The sequence below is a fragment of the Rattus rattus genome, chromosome 15, assembly GCF_011064425.1.
Source record: "Rattus rattus isolate New Zealand chromosome 15, Rrattus_CSIRO_v1, whole genome shotgun sequence".
NCBI classification, from domain to species: domain Eukaryota; kingdom Metazoa; phylum Chordata; class Mammalia; order Rodentia; family Muridae; genus Rattus; species Rattus rattus.
This window is the reverse complement of record NC_046168.1, coordinates 11,117,674-11,143,408: the sequence shown is the minus strand read 5'-3', so window position 1 is coordinate 11,143,408 and position 25,735 is coordinate 11,117,674. Positions and strand designations below refer to the sequence as shown.

Sequence of the window (25,735 nt, the reverse complement as noted above, 5' to 3'; positions counted from 1 at the left end):
TTTTACCTTCCATACCACTACAACTTTGGACTCATCTCCTATCTGGCTCTGTTCTCAAAGCTACCAGAGGTCCACAAATATAAGGGATTCTTACTAGCTAAAGACTGAAGTGGCTTCTTACTTTGCTGTTAGCAGCCTTAGAAATTTATGAATGAATGTGGTGAGATTGTTCATCAATATTAAATGAAGTGCTGGGCTAAATGAATATTGCTCTTATTAGGGTCCACGATCCACTAAAAACGGACTCCAGGCTTAAATAGTATGCAAAAGCAAAGAGCATTTTATTTTGCAGAATTTCAGTCCGCGGAGGTCTACCATTTGCCAGGATGGGGACATTGAGGGAATCCACAGGTTCACTTTTAAAGCCTGTTGGGGGAATTTCAGAAAGGAAGAGGTGTTTTTTATCCTGATTCATTGGCTCTATTTCCAGGGGTATGGGTAGCTTTGGGATTGGTCACGATTCTGGGGAATGTGGGGGACTTACCAGAATTGTTGTTGATCAACTATTTTTGGCTCAGGCTTGCTCAGCCCAGGTAGCAGGGCACCTCCTGGTGGTTCCTGATTGGCAGCTCATGAGGCGTGGTTTCCTTGGAATTGACTCGTTTTGTACTTTTCCAGTTCTAAGGAACAAAAATACAGGCCCAATCTCCTAAATTTCCAGTTTGCAGCCTAACATGGATTCAGCTTGACTCTGGCCAACTCAGTCCTCTCAAACTAAGGCCTGACTGCCCCAATTGTTGTCTTTTCAAAATAGCATCGCCTGCATTTTATTGCTGTGTCAGTGATATTTTAAAAGATTTCAACTATGTAAGACAATTCCAGTTGCAGGGTAAAATTATTTGCTACTTTTGACAGCATCTGAGTAAGATGAAAGAAAGAACGTTTTCTGAGAAACAAACAAAATATACGAAGCATGGTTCCTCGATATTAGATACCAATCAGATCAAGACAGCAGCTCCTGTGTAGGGAAGACAAACGATGCTGGACTGACTGAAACGTCTCAAGGCTGCAACCATGGAGAAGCCAGGAGGATCCCAGCAGCCTTTCTCCCATGAGGAAACATGAGCAGATGTCTGGGTGCCCACAGAGATGCAGACACGGGGAAGAAAGCTAGGGCTCTGTAAAGCCGCAGGTGCTCCCCACCTTCCAGCATTTCAGCTGAGTACTGATCAGCCTGCGACCTTGAGGAAACCCTTCAAGGACAGAGAAAGAGCCACAGAATAGAAGCGTGCGTGCAACTCATATTTGGAACGGAAGACTGTGTGCTCCCATGGGTGCACAGATAGAACAAAGTTTGAAAACAGACTTCAGATCTCAGAAGGTTCAGGCTGTATCAGAACAGTTTTAAAATATCACAAGATATTTACATCTGTGCTTATACACAATCAGATAAACTTCATAATATCTAATTTCATCATCATCATCATCAATGTACAGGGTGTGTAAGGAAGCAGGAAGTAAAATCAATCAACAGACTCCAGACACTGATGCAGAAATATTTTGTGGGAACCTTAAAACGGTGATTACAACTATAGTCTACATATTTGAGAAGGTAGAGGAAGAGCTGAGAATACTTAATAGGTTTGTAGATGATATACTGAGGATTCTGAAAGAAAACATCAGAAGGTAAAAGACTTCATGTAATTCTTAAATCCTAGGTAGAAAAATATACTTGAGAGAATTAAAGACGGGTTAAGATATGTCACAAGCAAAACAGTGCATTTGTAGACATAACATTAAAACTATTCCCGCCACCACTTTACTAAGCTCAAACCATCCCTAGCTACTTTCTAAATCTTTGTCCTTATACTACCAGGTAAGTGTGGTCCTTACCCCTCCTCCGAGGTGCTGCTTTCTACAACAGATGGAGAAGAACCGTCAAGCAATCAAAATGGAGCCCAGGGGCTGGGGATTTAGCTCAGTGGTAGAGCGCTTACCTAGGAAGCGCCAAGGCCCTGGGTTAGGTCCCCAGCTCCGAAAAAAAAAAAAAAAAAAAAAAAAAAAAAAAAATGGAGCCCAGTCCCAATGGGCACATCTCCAGTGCAGTCCATTCATCTAAGGCTTGGGAGAACATTTCCAAAAAGGGGGTGGAAAATCGTAAGATCCAGAAGATCGGGGAGTTTGCTGTGAGATTGCGTCTCCTATTAATATCAGAAGCTGCGCCCAGTATGTCGTCCTAACTTGACTGCTTAACCATCTGCTGAACAAGGACAAGTGACAGATAATGTGGATGGAGCTGGGACCACAAAGCCTCAGCCCTTCACAAACAACAACAGGACACTGAGGGATGCTGGGAGCTGGGACCACAAAGCCTCAGCCCTTCACAAACAACGACAGGACACTGAGGGATGCTGGGAGCTGGGACCACAAAGCCTCAGCCCTTCACAAACAACGACAGGACACTGAGGGATGCTGGGAGCTGGGACCACAAAGCCTCAGTCCTTCACAAACAACGACAGGACACTGAGAGATGCTGGGAGCTGGGACCACAAAGCCTCAGCCCTTCACAAACAACAACAGGACACTGAGGGATGCTGGGAGCTGGAGAAAGAGCAAACCAATTACTTATCCAATACCAAGTGGTCAGACCTGAAGAAGACTACATTCAAATGACATTGTACAGACTCAGCAGGTTAGATTTAGGAATACATATTTATAGTCACGTATGTATGTATATACATATTCATATATGTGAAGTGATATGGATATATATTTATTCCTACCAAAATAGGTATCATATACATGTATGCATATAATGACAGTTAATGAGAAAGTGGGCATAAGTTTGAAGGAGAGTATATGGGAGGGTTTGGAGGGACAAAAATAAGAAATAACATTTAAAACACTGTTCCAGATGAAACACAAAAGTAAAACTGAACTGAATGTTGATATTTGAACGAAGTCTATGGAACAACGTCAGATATGAGTTAGAGTCCCTGCGGAGTGATGGGAGCTTTCTGAGTTTGATGAAAAATAGGAAGGGATGAAAGTTAGGAAGTTTAAGAGCCTTACCAGTCTCAGTCTGGGCAGGCATGAAGGTATGTCTGCCACCAAGCCTGCCACTTGGGTTTGCTCTCTGGGACCCCATGGTAGAAGAAGCAACTCCCTGGGATTTGTCTTCTGATGACAACATGCATGCTGTGGCATGTTCATGCCCCCCCCCATGTAAATGCAATAAAGTATTTTTAATGTCACCATGAGGGAAATGAAAAAGAGAGTAGGACCCTCACAGCTTGTTTCCTTGACATCAGAAATAAAGAAAACAGGTATTGAGGGACTGTAGTAGAGAAAGATAAATTATGACATTATTTATCAGAAGTGGTGCAGCAGAAGATGGGAACGTGGCGTCATCAGTTAACTAAGGAAAACGAGAAGAGCAGGCTGGCATCCGGAAATCAGATTAAAGTTGCTTGGGAAAGGCCAGGGAAATACTGAGTGTGTAATGCGTTCACAGCCTGGTGCGGTTCCTCGCTGATCCTGAAGTACTGAAGACTTCACTGTGCACTTAAAGCACAGAATTAATCCGTTTGTGCCACGTTTTACTTCCTAGTCTACGGACCAAAAGCTGATGTTGCTAGTTCCTAAGAGAGAGCAGGGTGAGTTGAGCTCCTGGGGTCCTTGAACACAGGCCACACAAGGTAAAGAAGTGCTGCGGACATAGGAATTCTATTTCCCACCAAACTAGGTAGTGTGTCTTGTGCCAGCTCAGCTTACCGTCCCATGGTCTATTTAATAAACATTCCTGAAACCTAAACACACCAGACCCTTAACTGTGATAAGCCAGCCACTCCATGGTACTTGCGTCTGTCCATTGGTGTCTGCCAGGGAGCTTCATTCAGCCCATAATTCGGATTATTCAGGCCATTCATACATTCGTTCTGTGAATGATTTACCAAACCCTGTTCCGTCCCCAAGTTTTTATGTACAGTCTGTAGGTACAAAAGTCAGTAAGAAATTTTGTTCTCGGGGAACCCTTTATATTGGCAGATGCACACAAGACTATTATTAGCATTAAGATGTTGAACTAGGAGTGTGAGGGAAAAGCTATGGAAGGCAAAAGGAATTGTTCATTCTGTGGAGTGCAGGAAGTTTTCACAGAAGGTGCTGACTATATGGGCTGCACAGTGGTGGTTACTTGCTATACCAACAGGCATGTGTGCATGTGCGTGTGCATGTGTGCATAGTACATGTGTGTATTATTTGTACATGTATATATCTGTGCATGTGTGTGTATGATATGTGCACGCACAACATCCTGTGCATAAAGTTTAAAAGTCGTTGTTGTTGTTGTTGTTGTTGTTGTTGTTGTTGTTGTTGTTTAGGCTGGAGAGATGGCACAACCATTAAGGGCAAAGAAAGCCTGGCTTCAATTCCCAGCACCCACATGACAGTTAATAGTTTCCATCTTCTGGACCCCATAGGCACCAGGCACCTATCTGGAAGACAGACATGTGCACACAGAGCACCTGTACACATAAAAATGATAAAGTAGACTTTTATTACCATTTACTTATGTCTGCAAAAGCACACAATCACGAATGTTCATGCCAGTGCCCACAGAGCCAGAAGGAGGTAGCAAACCCCTGGAGCTGGCGTTACAGAGCGTCGGGAGCTGCTGCGGGTGCTGGGAACTGAAGTCCAGACCTTTGCAAGAATAGCAAATGCTCTTAAATGCTTGGCCTTCTCTCCAGTTTATCATGTCGAAGACAACCATTTTGTAATGCACATAAATTCTCTGATTCAGACCTTGAAACAGGACACCGAGGGGAGAGTAGTTATCCCTGTTCTGCAATATTCGTTGTCTTGGTTGCGACTACGCGTTTGAAAGCCTGATGTCCGGAAGGATGAATCGATCATCTTGATCAACTCTGCTCGCATTTCTGGCACGATCATGTCTGTGACATGAGACCTGGATGGGTTTGTCCAATAGGAAACCTAAACTTGACTGATCCACATTACCTGCTGTGCAGCTTATCCATCTCATGTCCTGGAGAGGTTAGGGACATCCCTTTTGCAGTTCAGGGATCCAAACACGGTCCCACACAACATAGATAGCACATTGACATTTTATGATCTAAACTTGGAAGTCACTAAAACATTCTCTGTACTCTATGAGCTCCAAGCAACTTAAAATTCTACCAAATTCAAAGAGGAAAAGTAGACTTAACATCTTAATGGAGGAGTGGCAAATTCTGGGGTTGGGGGATGAAATGAGTGGTAATATGTGTGCATGTGTATAAGACGTGTGTCTAAATGTGTGTGCATGTATGGTATATGTGCCCGTGTGTGTGTGTGTGTGTGTGTGTGTGTGTGTTTGTCATTCATGCATGTACAGCTCTGTGCATGTTTTTGTACAGAAGCAGTGGGGTGATGGATGCAGCTTCAAAGGGCACACATGAAGGTTCCCAATCTCACACAGTACAAGCTTTGCCCACCTCCCCTCTCAGTCCAACCTCCACAATCTTTACATTTCCTGGGAACTACATATATATCATGACATGGAACCAATCACACTGCGGCTTGTGCATATTAACAGTTGTCTCAGAATGAGATCAAGACACAAATTAGGGGTTCACTTTAAAGAGTTTTAGCTTTGATTCTGGGGAAATTAGACTTCAGATTTTAGGAGTGAGATTTCAGCTTGAAGTTCATTATTTGTGCTCTGAGCCCAGGCCTTGCTTGGGTTACCCTGTGATTTAGGAGTATAGGCATCAGGCTGGGGTGGGGTGGGGGTGCTAAGTGACACAGCGGCCCCAGGGGATACCATGAAGGTAATTACCAAGCAGTGACGATGTGTGAAAATAGCAAACAGGAGAAAGTAATGTCTGTGGGTGAAGCTGCCCAAGTCTGGCAAGGAGTAAGGAGCAGGCAGGGTGACTCTGAAATAGATAAGGTGACAGTGATCCCAGATTTGGGACGAGGAGGGACCAAGGCATACAACAGGTCCTGGCCAGTGATACTAAAAGTCCTGTTGGTCTGGCCAAGATGCTTCCCTTCTGTGGACAGTTTTGAAGTCATATGGAGAGAGAATATATGAATCTCAAGGACAAGTATATGAGTGGCAGGTGTCTAAAGCAGATATGGCCCAAACATGGAATGTTCACGTTGACATTCTTACTTAAATTCATGTCTATCCACTCTAAACTTTCTGAAGAGCAGAGAAGAACATACCCAGGAGGTTTAATTCTCATTCCTAATCGGAAAGCTTTAGCCAGAACACTGTTTTCTCTCTTTAATGACTACTTCTTCTGGATCCCGTTAGATTTTTAAAGAGATTCAAACTTCCTTCTACCAACTCCTGAGACATTATCAATTAACCACACACAGCCCATCGAACACAGCAGAGCTGTAATTAAACCAAATTGCCATGTAGTAGCTCTCATTACACAATGACACAGTTTTTGTTAGGACCATGGAGAGAGTTTAATTACACGTCTAGACACCCCCTGAAGGCAGAATAGCCATATTATCTTTGAATCTTTAGAGGGGAGCTTGAGTCTTTGATGGCTACATTTTTAAGAGATACATGATAAGGTATATTTAGGGGATCTATCTGTTCCTTTTTAAATTCCGCATTCCACTTTAATGCATTCTTAGACTAGGAATTATTTGTGCATCTGTGGATTAAAAAGGTTTTTAAAGGGAAATGTCCAAATTTCTTTTTCTTTTCATATTTGATTTACCTTTTATTTGCATCCAAATACTTTTATTTTTCCTTTAATGCACTGCAATGTCTCCCTCAACTCCTTCCAACCCTCCCTACCCCTGTCCCTCCCTCCCTCTCTCTGTCTCTATCTGTGTGTGCCGTGGGGGTGGGGGATCGTTTGGGTGGGAGGGTGGGTGTATGGGCTCACACATGCGCACACAGACTTGTGTCATGGAATGTATTTGGGGGTCAAAGGACAATCTCAGCAGCATTTGACTTTGTTTGAGAAGTCTCTTGTTCGTTTTGCCCACTCCAGACTAGCTAACCCGGCTTCCCAGAATTCTCGTGTCTCTACCTCCCATCTTGCCAGAGGAGTAATGGCTCAGACGCACAACTGTGCCAAGCTTTATGTGACATCCGAGGATCCTAAGTCAGTTCCTCTCACTTATGTAGCACACTCTTTACTTACTGTGCCACTCCCCGGCCTCACTCTTACTTTTCATAAAGCCTGTGCTATTGTGTAAGACACCATCATCTTCAGTGCTATTCCTTCTCCATCTTTGAATCGCAGCCGCCTGTCCCCTGAGACTGGAGTGCTTTCCCCTTTCTTCCCAGCCCTGCCTGGCCAACCTCTAGGCTGCCCAGACTGGACAGATGTCCTTGATGTCCATCTGGATCTATATTTGCTTATTTCGTTGTAACTGCAGACCATTTTTTGTGTAGCACACTATGTATTATTTTTTAATATAATGTCTAATTACCCAAACATTTCTGTAGCCTCTAACCTGAGATCTCCTCTTCCTCGAAACCTGACATCGTACGGTGAAAACGAGAACATGGATCAACCACACACGCCTTCTTTTAAACGTTCTCGGCATCCTGAGGGAAGTTGCCTTGCACCGGGCACTTGCTCTAATCCTGTATGCAAATGAGTTATGCGTGCTGTTTGTTTGTAGACTACATGTAGGCTACTTCACTTTCTTTATAATCCTGCATTCTCTCAGCCAGTATTTAAAGCCAGGCCTACCTGCTGGTCATTACTTTCTTGGGTGATGATCATCCATTTAATGATTGCTGTCAAAAGCAATACATGTTTCATTAAAATCTTAACTGAGCAAATGGTTTTCGTTTTCGAGTTGAATTTAGGAGAAAGTAATGCAGATAAAAACCAGTGTCATGGAGCTGATGTTCAGATATAAATTTACTGAGGTGTTGTGACATCTGCTTGGACATATCTGAGAGGGAACGCCTACTCATGTTCCTCACTCTGGTAAACCGGGAGGCACAACCAGAGTAGGGATTGGAGTCTTAGCATTCTTCACTGCCATTTCTCTTACTGACCACTCTAACCTGGCACCACAGATTCCCCTAGCCAGCAGCATCCATAACTCTCCTCTCAGCCAGCATCCTGTTTCCAAGGAGAATAAATGACAGCTTCTTTGTTTTTTGTTTGTTTGTTTGTTTGTTTGTTTTTTATTTTTTGTTTTTTTTTGCAGGAGAATAGCTTGAACAGAACAAATCAGGATAATGACATGAAGAAATAGGACAATTCGGGGAAAAAATGTGGAATTAAAAATGGACAGAACTCGAGTTATGGATTTAACAGAGGCCGAGTCGAGATGAGAGAGACAGTCTCTGAAGTCACTGAGAGTTCTCTCAGACTAGGAAATCACAGACTGGGAAAGCACTCTGCACTAATATGCACCCCCAGCTCTCGTAAATTATCCCCTAATCCGTGTGCTTTAAGCATAGTTTTCTTTGTGATATGCATTTTTAAAATCTTAATATGTGTTGTTAAGCCATAAGGTTATAGTAGAACTTAAGACATCGGATATAGACACCAGAACCATGAAGACAATTTCACAGCTGTTACTCTGTTGTCTTCCCTCTGTAGTACCTGCATGAAAATGGAATCGTCCATCGCGACCTCAAACCAGAGAATCTTCTTTATGCAACGCCAGCCCCTGATGCACCACTCAAAATTGGTAAGCAAGTCTTCTAATAGCTCATGACCCATTTTTCCAGAGCAGAAGACATTTGCCAGACAGAGTTTTCGATTTTGTTCTATCTGGGATTGCTTCTGTCCAGCTTCCTCAAAAACTCATCATCTGTGAGTAACAGTGCATCGTTTGTTAGTTGATGCCCTTGGACCGTTAACCTGACACTGTGCACTAGAATTCCCTGCGCCATTCCTAGAAATTCCAATGGGTCCCAGACTCCGTGCTTGAGGACCTTGAGAAATAACCCTGTGTTTTTAAAATAAGTTTATAGTGAAAATATGACTTGTGCTTCAGTTCTTAACTTTGAATTACCCAATTATTTGGAGCCCAACTTTATATAATGAAGAACTTTAATACAAAATACTTGTTACAAATTAGTGAGTGTAGACTCCAAATCCCTTGTTTCTATTAACAAAGAAAACTCGTTGGCCATATTTCCAGATTGTTTTCCACAGGATCCTGTTCCCTAATCAGGGTCAAACACTCCCTTTTATATATGTGTATTTGTGGAGAACATAGTTTTACAAAGGGTTTGTCGTTGGCCAAATAAGTTAGAAAAATCCAAATCGAATAATATTTTTAATTCTGCATTGCTTTATAGAACCTTAAAATGCTCAGGTATAGACCGGCATATCAAAATGTGTACAAGACTTTCTCAAATTTCATTGACTCTAGAAACCTACCCCATATAAGCATTCAGAAAAGCTATAAAGATGAACTTTGGGCAATTCTTATCTACCTATTGAAAGCAGCCCTCTAGGAGGAAAACACCTTACATTTTATATCCCATACACTTGATGAAGCAAATGTTTGTTTCCAAAGACCATTGCAAGTTGTTACGAGGTGACTTCTCCTCAGAACCTATATAAAAGCCACTGAGGGCTATTAGTCTCCTATCACCTCTCCATCAGAGGGAAGCTGATATGTTCCCTGGATTTACAAGTGTTAACACCTCTGAAAATTAAGGAGTTCTACTAAGGAAGAGTTCAGGCTGCAAGTATGTGTCCTGAGAGCAAGAATCTAAGAAAGCATTCTGGAAAGCCTGCTGGGAACCAGCCTGTTCTGGTAATCACTCCTGAAAGACAGTGGTCAGCAGGGGGTCTCCATTTCCTTTGACATCACTTTCACAGATGGAAACCTCTTAGATGGATGGAGAGACACCAATTTGTGCGGAAGGCCTTTCTTTCTGAAAGGCTGCCTGTCCTGTTAGGTGATGTGGTCAGGGGCTTGGCGGAGATGCGGGTGCATCTTTGAAGTCTAAAATGGCATCCTTCCCGCACCTGCCTCTCTTGAAGAATGGCCTCAAGCAGCTTTCTGAGCGCTTTGAAGAGAGGTCATCCAGCAATAGGTCATCACTGTAGCAACTTGGATAATGTTTTACTTGGGTAACATGCAGAGGAATGAATAAAAATAATTCGGGCTCCCCTCAAAATGTCTTACTCATTACACGAGCACAGATTATTGTCTGTCAACCATTAGGAAGTGATGCTATTGATTTTCAATCAGAATAAACTTTCGATATTTCTATCTATTTCCATGGCATCTATGAAAATCTTTTTGAGTTCACCAGTGAATTAAAGACTGAATTATATCACTAAGCCTATATATATTCCCTTTTGGAGTTACTGTCACATCATTCTCAGGAACTTTTGCTGTTAACAGCACAGTTACAGTTACTAAGAAAATTAGTAACAAAGAGAATTTAAAACATGTTGATGTTTTCGAGATTTAGAGAAAAGTCAAGCATTATAAATTATTTGAAAATGTATTTGTGGGTAGTGATTTTTTTTCCAAGATAAAGAAAGGCTTCAAGTACTACCTTTTTTCGTTTCTTCTGAAGCGACTGGTTTCTACCCACATCCATCCCACCATTGGATCAGAAGTCCACAGATACATTTGTTTTGTTTTTGAAAAGCAACGGTACTTATAAAAGCTCAGAAAGTCTTGGTGCACTAACTACTTCTCTTGTACTTCTAGCTGATTTTGGACTTTCTAAAATCGTGGAACATCAAGTGCTCATGAAGACGGTGTGTGGAACCCCAGGGTACTGCGGTATGCTCTGATGCTGACATTTTACCTTTATTGAAATCTATTTTTACCTAATGACCTGGTTTTACTTCAACTCCCAATATCTCTATTTATACATGTTTTAATGTGGCCGTTAAATGGCTTGGCCTCGGTTGTGGAATGACTGAGGCATATATAAATGACACTTGGATCACCTTTTGTCTTTCCTGGGGAGCTCAGTGATATGGGATGTAGGGCATCTGTGTCAGAATACTTGTTGGGCCACAGCTACTCTGGGAGGCACCAGAAGAGGAAAGTCAGCCTGTAGGGCACAGGCAGGGAAACACACAGCAGGGTGCGTGGTCACAATGAAAGCCACTGGCCCTTCCTAACTTTGCTTTTCCTCAGGAGAGTGTGTGAGGAGAGAGGATGAATTCATACAGATGGCATACAGGATAAGGAGAATGGGGCAGCCTCATCTGTTACCAGAGCTCACAGCCAAAATAGCCTGGCTCTGGGTCTGGCCATTCAGCCATATCAAGAGAAAAATGACATAAAATATATAGAGTGGAAAAATGGATTTATTTCTAGTCTTCTCCAAAGCTGAGAAAAGTGCTGCTTCTCCGTCTGCGTCTGTGTCTGCGTCCCCCATGGTGGTTTTATATTTACAGAAGGGACACGGGAAAGCCAGAGAATATGCTTATTAGATTCACCCATGGATCCCAACGGTCAGGCTGAACGTGCCTTCCTCTTGACAGTAGCCAGGGCTGCACGAGAGAAGCTGACCCTGACCTTACCATGATACGATATTTCTTGTAGAGAACCGGAACTGAAAAAAGACAGTCATAAGAAAGCGTCTGTCTGCATTCAGTAATTAGGCTATCCTGGGCACTGCCCAGCCCAAGAACAGTCTTCCAGCCACCCTTGAGGCAGACAGTGCTAATGGGCCTCCCTCCTCTTGCCTTGTCGCCCAGGATGAGCCGAAGACACCCTGTGTGGAGCCCTCAATGCACACAAAAGCTTCGGATCCCTGCTAGCATGCACCATCCAGTCCTTCTTATCACTAAGTTAAGATAGCAATGACCTAGCCAGAAGTAAAGCAACTCGGAAACCTTAATCCAGTGATCCTAAAGTTGGTGGTCAACGAATATGCAACAGCTCAACTAAACCGTTTGACTAGGAAAAAGGAAACGAAACGGAGAGTCACCGTGTGAAAGACAGTCTCTACGCAGCTCACCATTAACTCATGCCTTCAGCAAACACTTCTTAATCCCGCTGCATCCGCAGCTCGCTGTCCCCCTCAGGAACACTGTTTCCTGCGTACACTCCACTGGAGAATCTCTCAGGTGCTAGAGGAGTGGCTCTGAAGCCCAAAAGCCTTAGCACCTAAGGCAGCAAAGCAGTTCTTGCCTGTGGGTGGCGCCCCCTTGGACAAACCCCCATCTCCAAAAGTATTTACATTATGATTCATCGCAACAAAATAATGTTATGGTCGGGGGTCATTCCAACATGGGGAACTATATTAAAGGGTCGGAGCATTAGGAAGGTTGAGAACCACTGTCTTAAGGAGTGCACTGCACATATCGTGTAGATGTGTGCAGAGGCCATTATAGAAACACAGTGGAGGATCTGGAGTTACTAGACAACGTCTTCTATAGCAGCCATATTTATAGACAACCTTCTTCCCGACAACTACACAGAGAGCATAACTGACTCATTTTTAACACTTTGCTACAGAGACAAGATTGGGAAAGTACAGTAAAACACTTTCTTTGATGCAAATGGATTCTGAAAAATCCCCAGAATTTTAGTTCTGGAAGTAACTCCAATATTAACCTTTTAACATTCTCACTTTACTAAGAACTAGAAAGTTCAAGTATCTTTCCCCAGTCACATGTTTCATGTGACTCAGGCATAAAAATTCAGATATTTCAAAGCCACAATGTATGGTATGTCCCCTTTAAAAATCAGCACAGATAAGCCAATTATTGTTTCCCTGATTATAAAATTATTTGGTTTTTGTTCATTTTTTTATTTTGTCTTTTGTTTTGCTTTGAGAGAAGGTATTGTTCTGTGCAGCAGACTGGTTTCCAGCTCAGTATGCAGTCCCTGCTGGCCTCAAACTTGTGGTGGACCTCCTCTCTCAGTCTCACAGTTCCTCCAGGAGAGCCACCACCACACACGGCCTAACTGCCTAGAACTTCATCACTGACGGAAGCAGAAGTCAAAATACACGGGGTCAGACACAGCACCCACATAGTCCTCTGTCTCATGTTCATATACATACTTTATAGTTTTGCTTTTAAGTGCCTAGATAGACATCTCTTCTCTGTCTCCCTGTTCATGAGCATTTATAATTTTGTTTTTAATAAGGTAGTTTTCTTGAAAATTAAAAAAAAATCCTTACAATTTTATTTTTCATAGATACAATAACGGCACAGAAGTAGACACTGATCTTCCCACTAAATGTTTACATTGTGCCAAGTGTTGTTATTCTAGATCGTACGGCTTCTAAAGCAGAGTAGCATTTGGTTAACAGTAAGTTCAGAAAACTTAAAGTAACTATGACGTAGCATCCAGGGGCCCAGGACATAACAGAAAATGATATCTTGGCAATAAGGCTGACCGAGTAAGGCTGGCATTGTGATATCGCCAGTTGTCCTGCCAGGTGTGGACAGAGGAATTCCACCAGGCCTCACCCTTAGGTAAAGGGCTTCCGGTGTTCAGTGACTACTGAGAGAGGGAGAATCATTTTCCTCCAGGGGGCATCTCTTGTGCATGGTCTAATCTCAAGTGGTCAGTTCTGGGCCTGTGTAAATATAAGCAGTGCTGAATGAACTCAGTAGGCTCTATAGTCATGTTATCAATGATTCTTATGGGTTAGTGAGGAGGAGTGAGACACAGTAGCAAGTGGAGGAGGGAGAAGGCTGTGGGAGGGGGTGATGTAGATACAGTGTGCATGTTTAAGCATACACAAAACCTCGTTTTTAAAAGTAGCTATGTCTTAGACAAGTAGAGGATGATATTCTCATGTCAAGAGTCTAAATGTAAGCAACATTAAGGGCTTCTAGAACTATGGCCATGTGGGTGTCACTGATCTCAGTGTCAGGGACTCAGTCCTTGTCTCATGGTTCAAGTTGGCTCCTGGAAATCAGCCATCATTTCTGTGTCCTATACAACAAGAAGGAAAGAAGACCAAAGAGACACACAAACAAAAAAGAAAAACAAAGTACTACTTCTTATAGGCAGGTAGACATGAAACCTACATATCGCTTCTGTTTGCATAACACTGACCATATGTAGTCACAGCTTCTATACTCTCAGGGACTCCAGCAATGTCCCTAATAACTAGACATATTGCTGTCCTAAGGTAACTGAGGGTCCTGTTGCTAAGTGACTTCATTCATTTTGGATGCTGTAACTGAGACAAGGCTACTTACAAGCAACAGATACTTATTTCTCCCTGCTCTGAAAGCTTGACCATCTGAGATCAGGAAATTGGCTGATTAGGTTCCTGGCAAGGGTTTCTGCTTGCGGTTTTGCCAGAGGGTTTGTCTTCCCAGGGTGACAGACTTGATGTTTCTCTTGTGCCCCTTCTATAGGTGCTAAGTCTGTTCATGTAGGTTTTGCCATGATGGACTGATCCCACAGCAAAGACCCCACTTCCTAAACCTGTCACCTTGGAGGAAGTAAAGATTTAATTATATGAATTTTTGAATCAACACAGGCACTTAGGCCTTAGCATTAAGAATGAGTATGGGGGCTGGAGAGATGGCTCAGCGGTTAAGAGCACTGGCTGCTCTTCCAGAGGTCCTGAGTTCAATTTCCCAGCAACCACATGGTGGCTCACAACTATCTGTAATGGGATCTGATGCCTGCTTCTGGCATGCAGGTATATATGCAGATACAATACTCAGAAACATAAAAATAAATGAATCTAAAAAAAAAAAACAGAATGAGTTTGGGGCACTTAGCATGCTGGTACAGAACTGTCTTGGCACAAGCAAGGTCTTGTGGTTGATCTGCCTTTCTTCAGCAAAAGAAAAAGAATAAGCTTAGATTGAGTGACTCATTCCCTCTGCCATAGGCTAATAAAACAAGGTTCGTATCTTGGGATAAGAGCATGAGACAGTGGCACCGTGCAGTTTGCTCGTAGGTTGGTTTTCATGGGGTTTGTTTCCCTTAGAACTACCTTCTGACCATGTCTCTTGGGTCCTTTCCTCCTACTTGTATCATATATTCTATTCCTGCCTTCAATAATCCATATGCTCCTATTTGTCCTTTTGTATTTCCTTCATGCCTACGCGTGTCCAAGACTGTGAGGGAGGGACTGAAAGAGTTGTACCAAAGATAATCGATTGTCTGTTGATCATCAGTAATTGCTGGATAATTGACTGGACCATGAAGAGAAAAATGAGAGGAGATAATAAAGATTGCCCATGAGAAAAAAAATGAACAATGTGATAGACAGTGTTTAATATGAAACTCTAAGTATGGCCAGGAGATGAGTTGGTCAAAACAGTTTCCCAGAAGTTGAACAACCCTAGAATGGGATAATCAAAAATAGAGAAGGCAAATGTTCTCTTAGAATCCTTTCTATGACTGCACACAAGCCACGTCCTGTCAGGGGCATGAGAAGAGCCAAGAGAATGGTTTGTTCTTTCGGCACAGAGAGTGGCCATTGTAAGAAGGACTGATTCATTCACTGATAAAAGGAACACTGGGCATTAACTGTCTAATAGACTCTGTGTTAACCTCTGAAGTCACAGGCATAAACACAATGTGTTGTGCTCTTCAAAGATTTCATAGGCTACAAAAGAAGTAAATCAAGGATCCCTGTGGCAATTTCTATATTTATCTGAGCCAAAGGCTCGGGGATTCAGAGGAAGGGTACTGACTTTGGTATATTAGGGAGACATTTCAGCTCTATAAAGAACAGACATAGAAGTTCCGTGGAGAGCTGTCCATGTACACTTTCAGTGAGCACCGGGAGAGCAGACTCCTAGAGGGGTGGCAGTGCCTGGCCAGTGCAGAAGCTGCCTGTTTGCCACTTTGGACAGCTGGGACAAGGAGTCCTTGGGACATAAGTACAGGTGAATTTACACAGGTCAGGTGCATATGCTATAAATGACTCTATATGTTCCTGCATGAACACTCTCTTCCCTACACACCATATACACACATAAACATAATTAAAATTATGAAAGTGCTTTAGAAGAATCTGTACTGCGGGCTAAGGAATGTAGAAGTATTAGGAATGGTGACTCAACAAAGGCTTTGAGTCGGGGAAATATTTTGAAACCAAGGCTGTGTTTTATAAATATCTTGACACATAACAAGTGAATTTGAGGGGAAAAGATCTAGAAAACAGCAGACTCAGAGAGCTATTCTCAATACTGTATCCTGCCTTTTAATCACAAAGCTATAAATAGCCTCTCCTTGGAGAAAATAACTGACCCACTCTTTTTTTTTTTTTCTCTCTCCTTTTTCAGAGCTGGGGACCGAACCCAGGGTCCTGCGCTTGCTAGACAAGCGCTCTACCACTGAGCTAAATCCCCAACCCCTCTGACCCACTCTTAAATCAGTATAGACACTGAGAAAATACTATTTAATGTATTGTCCTTGATGTAAATGGGCTCATTAATAGATACTGTCGACTTACAATGGAAACCTAATTTTTTCTGTTGTTGTTGTTGTTGTTGTTGTTGTTGTTGTTGTTATTATTATTATTATAGACATGCATACTGCCTTAGAGCATGTGTATTGGGCAAGAGGGAGCTGAGAGGCCAAGAGTGATTGGTCCTCCCATTCTGCCACAGCAGCAGCTCACCAGGAAAGGAGTCATTTGCTGTAATGGAAAGAGATGAAAGGTAGCAAAGATGGCTGCTTACCTCAGGAGACCATGTTGGGAGCTCAGAGGGGAAAATGGTGCTTTGTAGATTCCGAAGTGCTGGGAAAAATATATGGAATTATTATCATAAAGGCTGGGCAGGTTTGCAATAATTTTCAACAAAAGTAAGGTCAGTATATTTATATCCAAAAAACAAGGTTCAAGTTGTGTGTAAATGTGTATCTACTTGTACAGCTTCTTGACCTGACGTAAGTGCACTGGAATGTTGCCTTAGCGTGGAGAAGGCAATAGCCAACTTTCTATGACAGCACAGGAGACAAAGAAAAAATCCCGAGAGTACTGTGACCAGGGCACATCCTAGACCAAAAGCAACCAACTTCAAACCGAGAAAACGATTTAATTGCAAAAGTGAATTCTTACCATTGTCTGCTTTTTAAAGTGAGACCAATCAGAAATCGTCTAAAACATACTTTTTGGATTTCCCTCAATTCCAACCATTCTCCTTGGCCACAGATAAAAACCGTCAATTTGGGCTGTGTTCTTCCATGAATAAGTAGACAGAGGAGAAGTTCCCCATGTATAGATAGAATGCATCGAGGACGAAGCTGAAGTGAAAGACTGGAGAAAGCTGTATTGTGCAGTCGAGAGCATGGCTTGGCATGGAGGTAGCATTTTGTAACATCAGACCCAGTGCAGCTGCCAGACAGCACAGAGGAGGAGCTTGAGAAAGGGAGGTATTTGCAGGTTCTAGAGAGCATGAACATGGCACACCATCATAAGATGTGCCACTGGATGCCGTACGAAAGGAAGCAGATGCTCAGGATGCCAAAGAAATTAGTAAGGGCAGATCAGGCACTGGCCTTTGCCAGTATTTCAAGAAAAATCAAGGCAAGGCTGTGTGAAGAGTTTAGGATTTGGGTCTTTTGTGGTACACGTGTGCCTCTCTGTCTTTCTCTCAGTCTCTCTGACTCTGATGCTGTTCTCTCTCTCTCTCTCTCTCTCTCTCTCTCTCTCTCTCTCTCTCTCTCTCTCTCTCTGTTTGTGTACATGTGTACGTGTGCGCACGTGCACACATGCATGCAAATGAGTGGTCTAGAAGCTATGGTGATTCCCAGTTACCCACCACCTTTCTCTGAGATGACTCAGGGAGAGGGTTATTGCTTCCTGAGGCTTAAGGGCTAGATAGTAGAAACTCTGTATTTGTTAGTTTGAATAAGAAATCATGCATACCCCCAATGGGACCCATTAATGATGTCAAAAATATAAAATTGTACAAAACAATCTAATATTGATAATCTGGAGACTTTATGTTAGCTGAGGAAGGTGCCTAGCAACCGTGCAGTTGGGAGGAGAGGAGCAGGATGAGCTGATCTGGTTACGTGTTGTAAGCGTGGTTACATCCAAGGTCAGTTATTCTCTTGTGCGTGGTTCCTATTTTAATGGAAGGCTTTCCAAATTACATCCTTTGAGAGAGCAAGTGTTCATGTTACACCATCTGTCATACCGCAGGAAATAAAAATTGGAAGAGCTGCCCACTCGGTCTTGTTCTTAGAACCTCTGCTCCACACTGTTAGTAAGAGAGGATTAGTTTTGTAAGAGAATTACCAAAGAAAAATGCTAGGTACATCCTCTTTAAGTAAATACTCATTATTTCTAAGAAATGTACATGTTCAAAACAACATTCCAGGCAGGAGAATATTGATTCGTGCCTCAGACAAAGGAGACCAATGAGTAGCATTGTGAAGTTGCCCATAAAGTCTTTAGCACATTCTCAATTTCTCCTCAGTGGAGAAAAAAGCATGGGCCTCAATATATGTTATATGAAGCCTTAGTGCTTGATAAATGTAATTTATGTGCTACAGTGTAATTTATGTGATATTAACTGTCATGCCAATCACAAAAAAAGTGATTAAAAGAATACAAGAGACCAATGTGGCAATAGGCTAAGTAAAAGGGTATTTCTGCCTGATACTAATCACCTAATTTATTCATAAGCTTAGTTAATTAAACTATGTATATTCATATTTTATATTTGCACTTCTGTCCTTATTCAAATTCTATTTTCAGAGCCCAGAAGCTGTTAAGAATTTATTTTCTTTCAGCATTTGCCAAGCTCTCATTATTTTCTGAGACAGCCCTATTGGCATAATTCGGGTGAAATATTAACACATAAAAACATCCCACACGCTTATCCCATGAGCATAACAATGTTTTCCCATTTGCAGGCTTTGGTACTGGCAAATGTGTGTTGTGCCTTGATTTAAACCAAAATGGAAGCTAATTATGAACAACTAATGAATGACCTGCTACTACACGTGAAGCTATCGGAAACTCCACAGGCACCTATCCCTGTAAATAATATTCTGGGAGCTTCCATATATAGAGGGATATTAATTATACCATACATTCAGACTATGGCTTCCTGGACATCAGAAATGCACACTATGTCATGATAGTCATTCTTATGGGTTACTGCAAGTGAACGTGTTATCAGAAAGAGATCAGTACTTGTCAATGTTGGTGGCTAAATGCAAGCTTCCACCTAATGGCATGTGAGGGGCGATTAGAATGTGTGGATGTCATATAAATGAGAGTTCCTTACCTTTTGCTTCTTGCTTTGAAAAATAAATCCCCAAACGAGGAAGGCTGAGCAGTAATCTGACGCTCAGGGTTAGACTCACAGCCTTGTTTCCGGCCTATTTTAATGCACGCATGGCTCGTGCAAGACCATGGTTTCGATCCCCAGCACGCAAAACGGAATTAAACATTTTATCACCACTTAGCTGTGAATACGAAAATATTAGCCTCTTTAATCAGATCTTAGTTTTTCTATCTGACTTAAGTAAGTGCTAGGATTTGAGGAATTTAGTTTGAGGCCTTTGAGAGAGCACCATTTCTGGTAGAGTTCTTTAGTTAGATTTTTTTCTCTCTCTCTTAAGATTTAAGCAGCATTGATTTGGGACTTTTTTGCTTTGTGATACTTATCTAGAGTTTCAAGCTTCCTGAATAAGAATAGTCAGTTCTGGGAATGCACCATGGACTTTTACAAGGTAAACTGCAAAAATAAATGGTAGAGAAATCACATAAACCTTTTGAAGAGCCAGTTAATTTCCAAACAGTGACTGTACTGCCATGTTTTTAAACTAGGTAAACATGGAGGCGTTATCTAGAAAGCTTTTCCTACAGAGTTGGAAATAACTGTGCATAATACGGATGCTAGCAGACTAGGAAGCAGGTTGGCTCAAAGAAGCAGACTCGATACCAGTCCCATCAAAGCTCCTGGGTTCTAGTGTGCACTGGTCTTTGCTCGCAGAGGCTTTTCAGAGAGAATGCTGGGCCCTGACAGACTGTTCCAAGGACTTCATGCCTGTTTGAATAGCTCTTAGGAGTATAGGTTTCTGAAATTTTTACAGCCTGAAGAAAATAATGGTTAAATTGTAGTTTAATATTTTAACAAAGCAGAGTGATCTACTTTTCGTTGTATGTTTGTGTGTGCACCACAATGCACACACACACACACACACACACACACTATCATATTTGAGGATCTAAAACATAAAGCTTCTAAAGAAAAAGCATCTCTTACAGAGCTGTTTTGAATAATCAGGTACGCCTGACACTTCTGTGAGGCTGGTAAATACCATTACTTGGGGCTGAGGATGGAGTGAGACAAGACATAACTTTCCTAGCATAGGTAAAGCACTGGGATTGATTCCCTGAACGGAGAAGAAAGTTACAATTCAAAATATGTCATTTAGCACTGGTAACAGCACACGTCTGCCTTTAGTTCCAGTCCATGGATACCATGGTAACTCCATGGAGTTGCTGTTTTGCTACCTTTTAAATTTTTTAAAATTTCTTTGACAATTTTGTATTGTTCTTTAAAAAAATAACCTAGAAAGTTTACGCTGCCAAAGTTCAATACAAATTATAAAGTCTACAGTGCAGGAGGAGACAGAAGAGCAGCTATCACCAAGAAAGCCAACCAGTGAGAGTTAAGCAATTGTCTACATTTCTTTAATGGAAACACTTATATGGAAGATAGAGGGACGTCGTACTTAACCTAAAATAGAAACTTCTGGTATGGTGTCTTTAAAGACAACGCATTCATTCATGAAAAATAATTATCTGCAGTGAAATGGAAGGATCTGAGGGATACTGGCCATGTCACCCAGTAAGGACAATCTCACCCAAGTGTTAATCAGAGACAGAGATAACTTCTATTTTACAATGACATGGCCTGGCTGATGGGTCTTGCTGGAGTTCCCATGATCTGTGGGAAGGAGATGGGAAGGAAGACCGAGGATGCTCTAAGCAGGTTGGAGACAGCGCACAAAGGCACCTCCCCTCTAACCATAGCCCTCCTTCCCCTGAGGTGGGATATGTCCCAGGCTATTCTGTCAGATGAACTGATAATGAGAAATGGTATTGAGAACATGTCAGGCTGGGTACACGTAAGAGTGGAGGGAAAGATAATTGTCAGCTCCATCCTTCTGATCTTAGAGAAGACAGGACTCTACGGGTTAGGTAACGGCTTAGAAGGTTGAAATTTGGAGTAAAACGAGTCTCTTTGGGTCTTGTCTTGTCTTGATATTGCACTAATTAGAAGGTATATTTGGGGGAGTGTAAGATATGTAGACACTCAAGGCTCCTTTCCTAAATACTTCTTGAGCTTATGTGATGCACCAGGTGCTATGAGTACTAGTTAATATAGCAGTCAATTGCGAAACAAGACAGGGCAGGGATTCTTCCTTAAAAACAGTAAATTTTAGCAGAAGACAGCCAGTAAAATAAATGTGCAAATTGCAAAGAAAACAGTGACCGTTTTTCTGGATACCAAAAGGGCATGGGTTGTAATTGTAAATGAAAAATCAAGGAAGGATTCCTGTAAGAATTGAATGTAAGAATAACTACTTGAAAGGTGTCAGAGAGCCAACAATGAAGAACCTGGGGAAAGAACATCCTGGTGCATCCTGTAGCTATCAGCAAAGTTGATCCATTGTCTATATTTGTTTAACATAAATACTCACTAATATGGAGGATATAGGGACATTGTACTTACGAGAGTAAGTTTGATAATCTAAAATAGAAATGACTAACACAGTTTCTTTAAAGACAATGTATTCATTCACGAAAAATAACTACCTACAGTGAAATCGCCAGGGACTGAGCAACACGCAACCAGAGCTTTAAAGCACAGATGTCCTTCAACTCAGCAAGGAGGTTGGTTGGTTGGTGAGTGGCGAGGAGGGAACACCTAGCAACTAGAATGCCATTAACGGTTGTACTGAGACGAGACTGCCATTTGGAGCAGTAGGCTCAGGAATGTGGTGACAGCTGTTTGGTATCCAAGAGAAGAGGACGTGAGTGTGAAGTTCAGGAACAAGACTTGGCTGTTGATGGAGTCACATGTGTTGTCAGGATATAGACAGCACCTAAAGTCATAAGACCCGAGAGCGCTCGGTATGTGGGGTGTCTTTAGGCTTTTTTGACAGCAAAAAAATGCTCCACCAAGAGACAGGAATGAAACTCAGTTCAGCCCAACTTAGGTACCAATGCTGGGCTAAAACCTTCAAGAATCTGATATCAGTTTATTTTTAAAAATATTATAGCACAGCATAATTTTGGAAAAGAGTCTTATGATTGCAGTTGACTTAGTCACATCAGTACAACAAAGCTTAGGGTGTATTTACTTTGAAGTGCTTTACAAAGCACATGTGGCCATATCCATAAAGACACGTTGTGTTGACGTAGAAACAATGCTCAAGAAAACGGTCGAGGAAGCATGGCTGAGATAAATGCAGTGTCTGTGGGAGTCAGGATTTGGTCTGTCCCTAAGATAATATAGAAATCCCCAGGCTGTTGTACTTTGCAAGTGTGTTGCTTACACAGATGAGTTTTGTGGCCTAGAAGCAATGCCTAAGGTTTTTGGGGAGAGGAAGATTCTGGGACAAACGTTCTGGGGGACGTTGCTGGAGCCTGGCTCAAGCTGGTAGCAAAGAATTACCAGGTTGGTTGTAAACTATATTGTTCCCCAGCCCTCACTCCCAGCATTCACAGAGAACAGTCAAATAAGAAGTAATCTTCCTACTTTGGACGGATGAGCTTCATCTTTAACTTTTCCTGGCTTTTCCAGTGCTTATCTGTGTGCATAAGTACCTTTTGCCCTCTGTAGTTGGGTATCCCGAAGACATAAAAGGAAACAGCCCAAACAGGTCTCCGCCTAGGCCACCTTTAGCACCAGATAGAATGAATGTGAATATTTTTATGTATAGAACTTCAAACAGAAAAATAGACCCCAGGAAAGAGGATTGGGGGTTGGAAATGGGTCTTGCAAGGCTCACATTTTGACCTCAGTATACAAGATGGTATTCGAACAACTACACCTGTCAGCAACCAAAGAGCCTGCGTCCCTTCCCTTGAAAGTGTCAACAAAATCGGACTGATTTATCTCTTGTGGTCTAAGGCTGTGTGAGCAGGGAAAGGGAAGAATGAAGCCTGTTAATTTAGGGGTCACCCAAGAAATACATCTTATACCACATCGCAGAAGCCATCTGTGTATTCTGTCTGTGTTCGCTCAATTGAGGGTCTAGCAATTACGTACTCGGACAAATGTTAACCAAGTATGTTTGGGCTCTAGATTTGGGCCGAGAGCGTTGTGTCTGAGGAGAATCCCAACAGCATCATCTCCACACGTCTCATGCTCCGTGAGGTCAGAGACGGTCTTTCCATGTGAAGGCAGTCTCCACAGCAGTGATGTTTTTTTTTTTTTTTATTTCCACTTCTATGTAAGTTGAAGCTATTGCTTGAATAACAGAACCAACTGTACCAGAGAACTCCCAGTTCTTCGTGAATTCAGTTCTATTATTACATATGTGAGGGAGGAATGGTGGAGGGAAAGGAGGTCAAAAGGAAGAGGTGATTGAAGGCAAGTGGGTAGAAGACTTGTTTAAATTGCACTGTTTGGGCCCCCAGACACCCACAAAAATGTTCCATTTGGGGATGTTAATACAGAAAGTATAATGCATAAAAAAGTAAAAGTTTGCAAAGAATTATTGAAAATAACTAGTGAGGAATTGTGTGTATCCCTTAGAGATAAACAGTGTGGACCATACCTGATGTACTTGAGAGATTGAGTTCTCAGTCTGTTATTTCCATTTGTATTTCGGTACACAAAAGAGATTCTTATATAATAGTCTCATTGACATGGGTTGGGTTGTTTGTACTTCGTCTTTTCCCACGAAAACTGGAAAACAGCTTTTCAAGCCTGCACACCCATTCACGCAGCCTCGCTGGCTTTGAAGCCATCAGGAGATCCAGTGTGACTCAGATTTGTAGAAAGCTGTGATTTCCTCAAGACTGAAGAGCTCAATAGACGCTTAGAAAAGTCACTAAGCTCTGAGAGGGTTGTTGTCGTTGCTGCTGCGGCTGCTGAAAGCACTCGCCGTTCTCAGATCGCTGATTGTCTCTTCAGAACATTATTAAAAACTAAAAATATAAATGTCTCCAGTCAGCTATAAAATTTATACAAAATAAAAGCCGTGCAGCCCATGTGTCAAGGGAGACTTTGTGAACGGCTTAAAATGAAAACTCCAAGGCAGGAGCTGGAGTTCCGTTTTCACAAGGGTCAGGTAATGAATTGCTCTGGAGAACAGAATGCGTGCTTTCCAACACGTGGCATGTGTCACTGGTGTGGAGAATGCCCTTCCGCCGTGTTCTTTATGCACCAGACATAGAAAAGGAGGACCAGAGGCCTGAGATACCTTCTCGGCACTTCAGCCCTTCACTTGTGGCACAGGTAGAGGCTCCTCCTTGACCCCTCCCATAATCAGAGGCTCCTCCTTGACCCCACCCATAATCAGAGGCTCCTCCTTGACCCCACCCTAGACTCAAATGCATTCCAGTCCTGTCTGTATCTCCTTCAGCACTGCTCGAGTCTTAAATGTAGATAAGGCACAAGGGTGTGTGTGTGTGTGTGTGTGTGTGTGTGTGTGTGTGTGTGTGTGTATTTGGAGACTGTCCAGCTATAGGCACTGAGCAGCTGCCTTGAGTACATCCCTCTCTGGTTTCCCAGAGTGAGGAAGAAGAAAGGAGTTTTTGAGATTTCTGCATGAGTATTCCCTCCTCTTCCCTCAGCTCTTTTCTAAGTTCTATCCCCTAGAGATCAAGTCTAGAGATCCAGAGGCTGCCCTAAAGACAGAGCGGGAACATGGCAAAGAACTCAGTCTTGGCCGTTCAGACAGAAGCATCTGGGTTTCATCCTCAGCATCCGTGCACAAGGCCAGGCATGGTGGCGTGTGCTTCAGTTTGATCCCCAGAACCGATATGAAAGGCAAGGCTTGGTGTTGTGTGCTTGTGAGCCCAGCAGTGGGAACGCAGAGGCAGCAAACTTTGTAAACCCTGGGCCGGTGAGACACCTTGCATCAGAATGTGGTGGCTAGCTCCTGAGGAATGATCCTCAAGATGCTCCTCTTAGTTCCACACACGGATACGTGTGCATCTGCCCCACACAGGTACCTACACGTAGATGAAAAGAAAAGAAAAAATATACGTGATTTTTGTGGCTCCCAGAAATTTGACTAAATTCAGGGCAAAGGTTTCCATTGAAATTTTTGGCAGCGTCTCCCCTATGCTTTGGAATGGAAGACTCTGGAAAGTCAGATGCAGGCTTTAAGATGTACAGAGTCACTGCCCTAAACCACCTTGTGCTTTGATTTGCTAGTGAGAAAGCAGATGAGACATTAAATAACAAAGAAAATCACTAGATCTGACTGCCTTCCAGGAGCTTGGCCCAGCTCACCACCACTGCAGGCCCGAGCCAGGCCTTGCTCCTTCCCGCCTGGGGACTGTGACTGTCAAGTAGTTGCCCCTTCAATTTGAAGCTCTCTTTGCCCTTTCTCTTCCACAACACTCTCCCCATTTGCCTCACTAACTTCTCCAGGTAGAGAGCATCTCACTTTGACTTTTGCTTCCTCTATGACCTGTGTGATCTGGCTCTCTCCTATCGAAGTCATGCTCCTCCAAGGACCACAGTAACCAATTTCCACCTCTTCTTATGGTTTATTTTTAATCAACGTTTGCTCTGACCAGCCATAATTTATAATGTGGTTGGGAGGACTTGTTTCCTTTGGCTCCTTACGATTGCCTCAGTACCCCCAACAGTGTCTACCATGTAGCGAGTATTTATTTGATGACCTATTTAATGAGTGGATGAAGAAATGCATTCTTTTC

General features: G+C 42.5%; 1 protein-coding gene across 1 annotated transcript in view; it reads left to right on the top strand.

Annotated features, from left to right (window-relative positions):
• Positions 1 to 25,735, top strand: part of Camk4 (calcium/calmodulin dependent protein kinase IV) — a 213,000-nt gene that overhangs the window by 174,266 nt on the left and 12,999 nt on the right. Inside the window, exons 6-7 of the mRNA XM_032885778.1 lie at positions 8,541 to 8,631; positions 10,624 to 10,698. Of these exons, the coding sequence (XP_032741669.1) occupies positions 8,541 to 8,631; positions 10,624 to 10,698 (166 nt within the window). The remainder of the gene's footprint in view (positions 1 to 8,540; positions 8,632 to 10,623; positions 10,699 to 25,735) is intronic.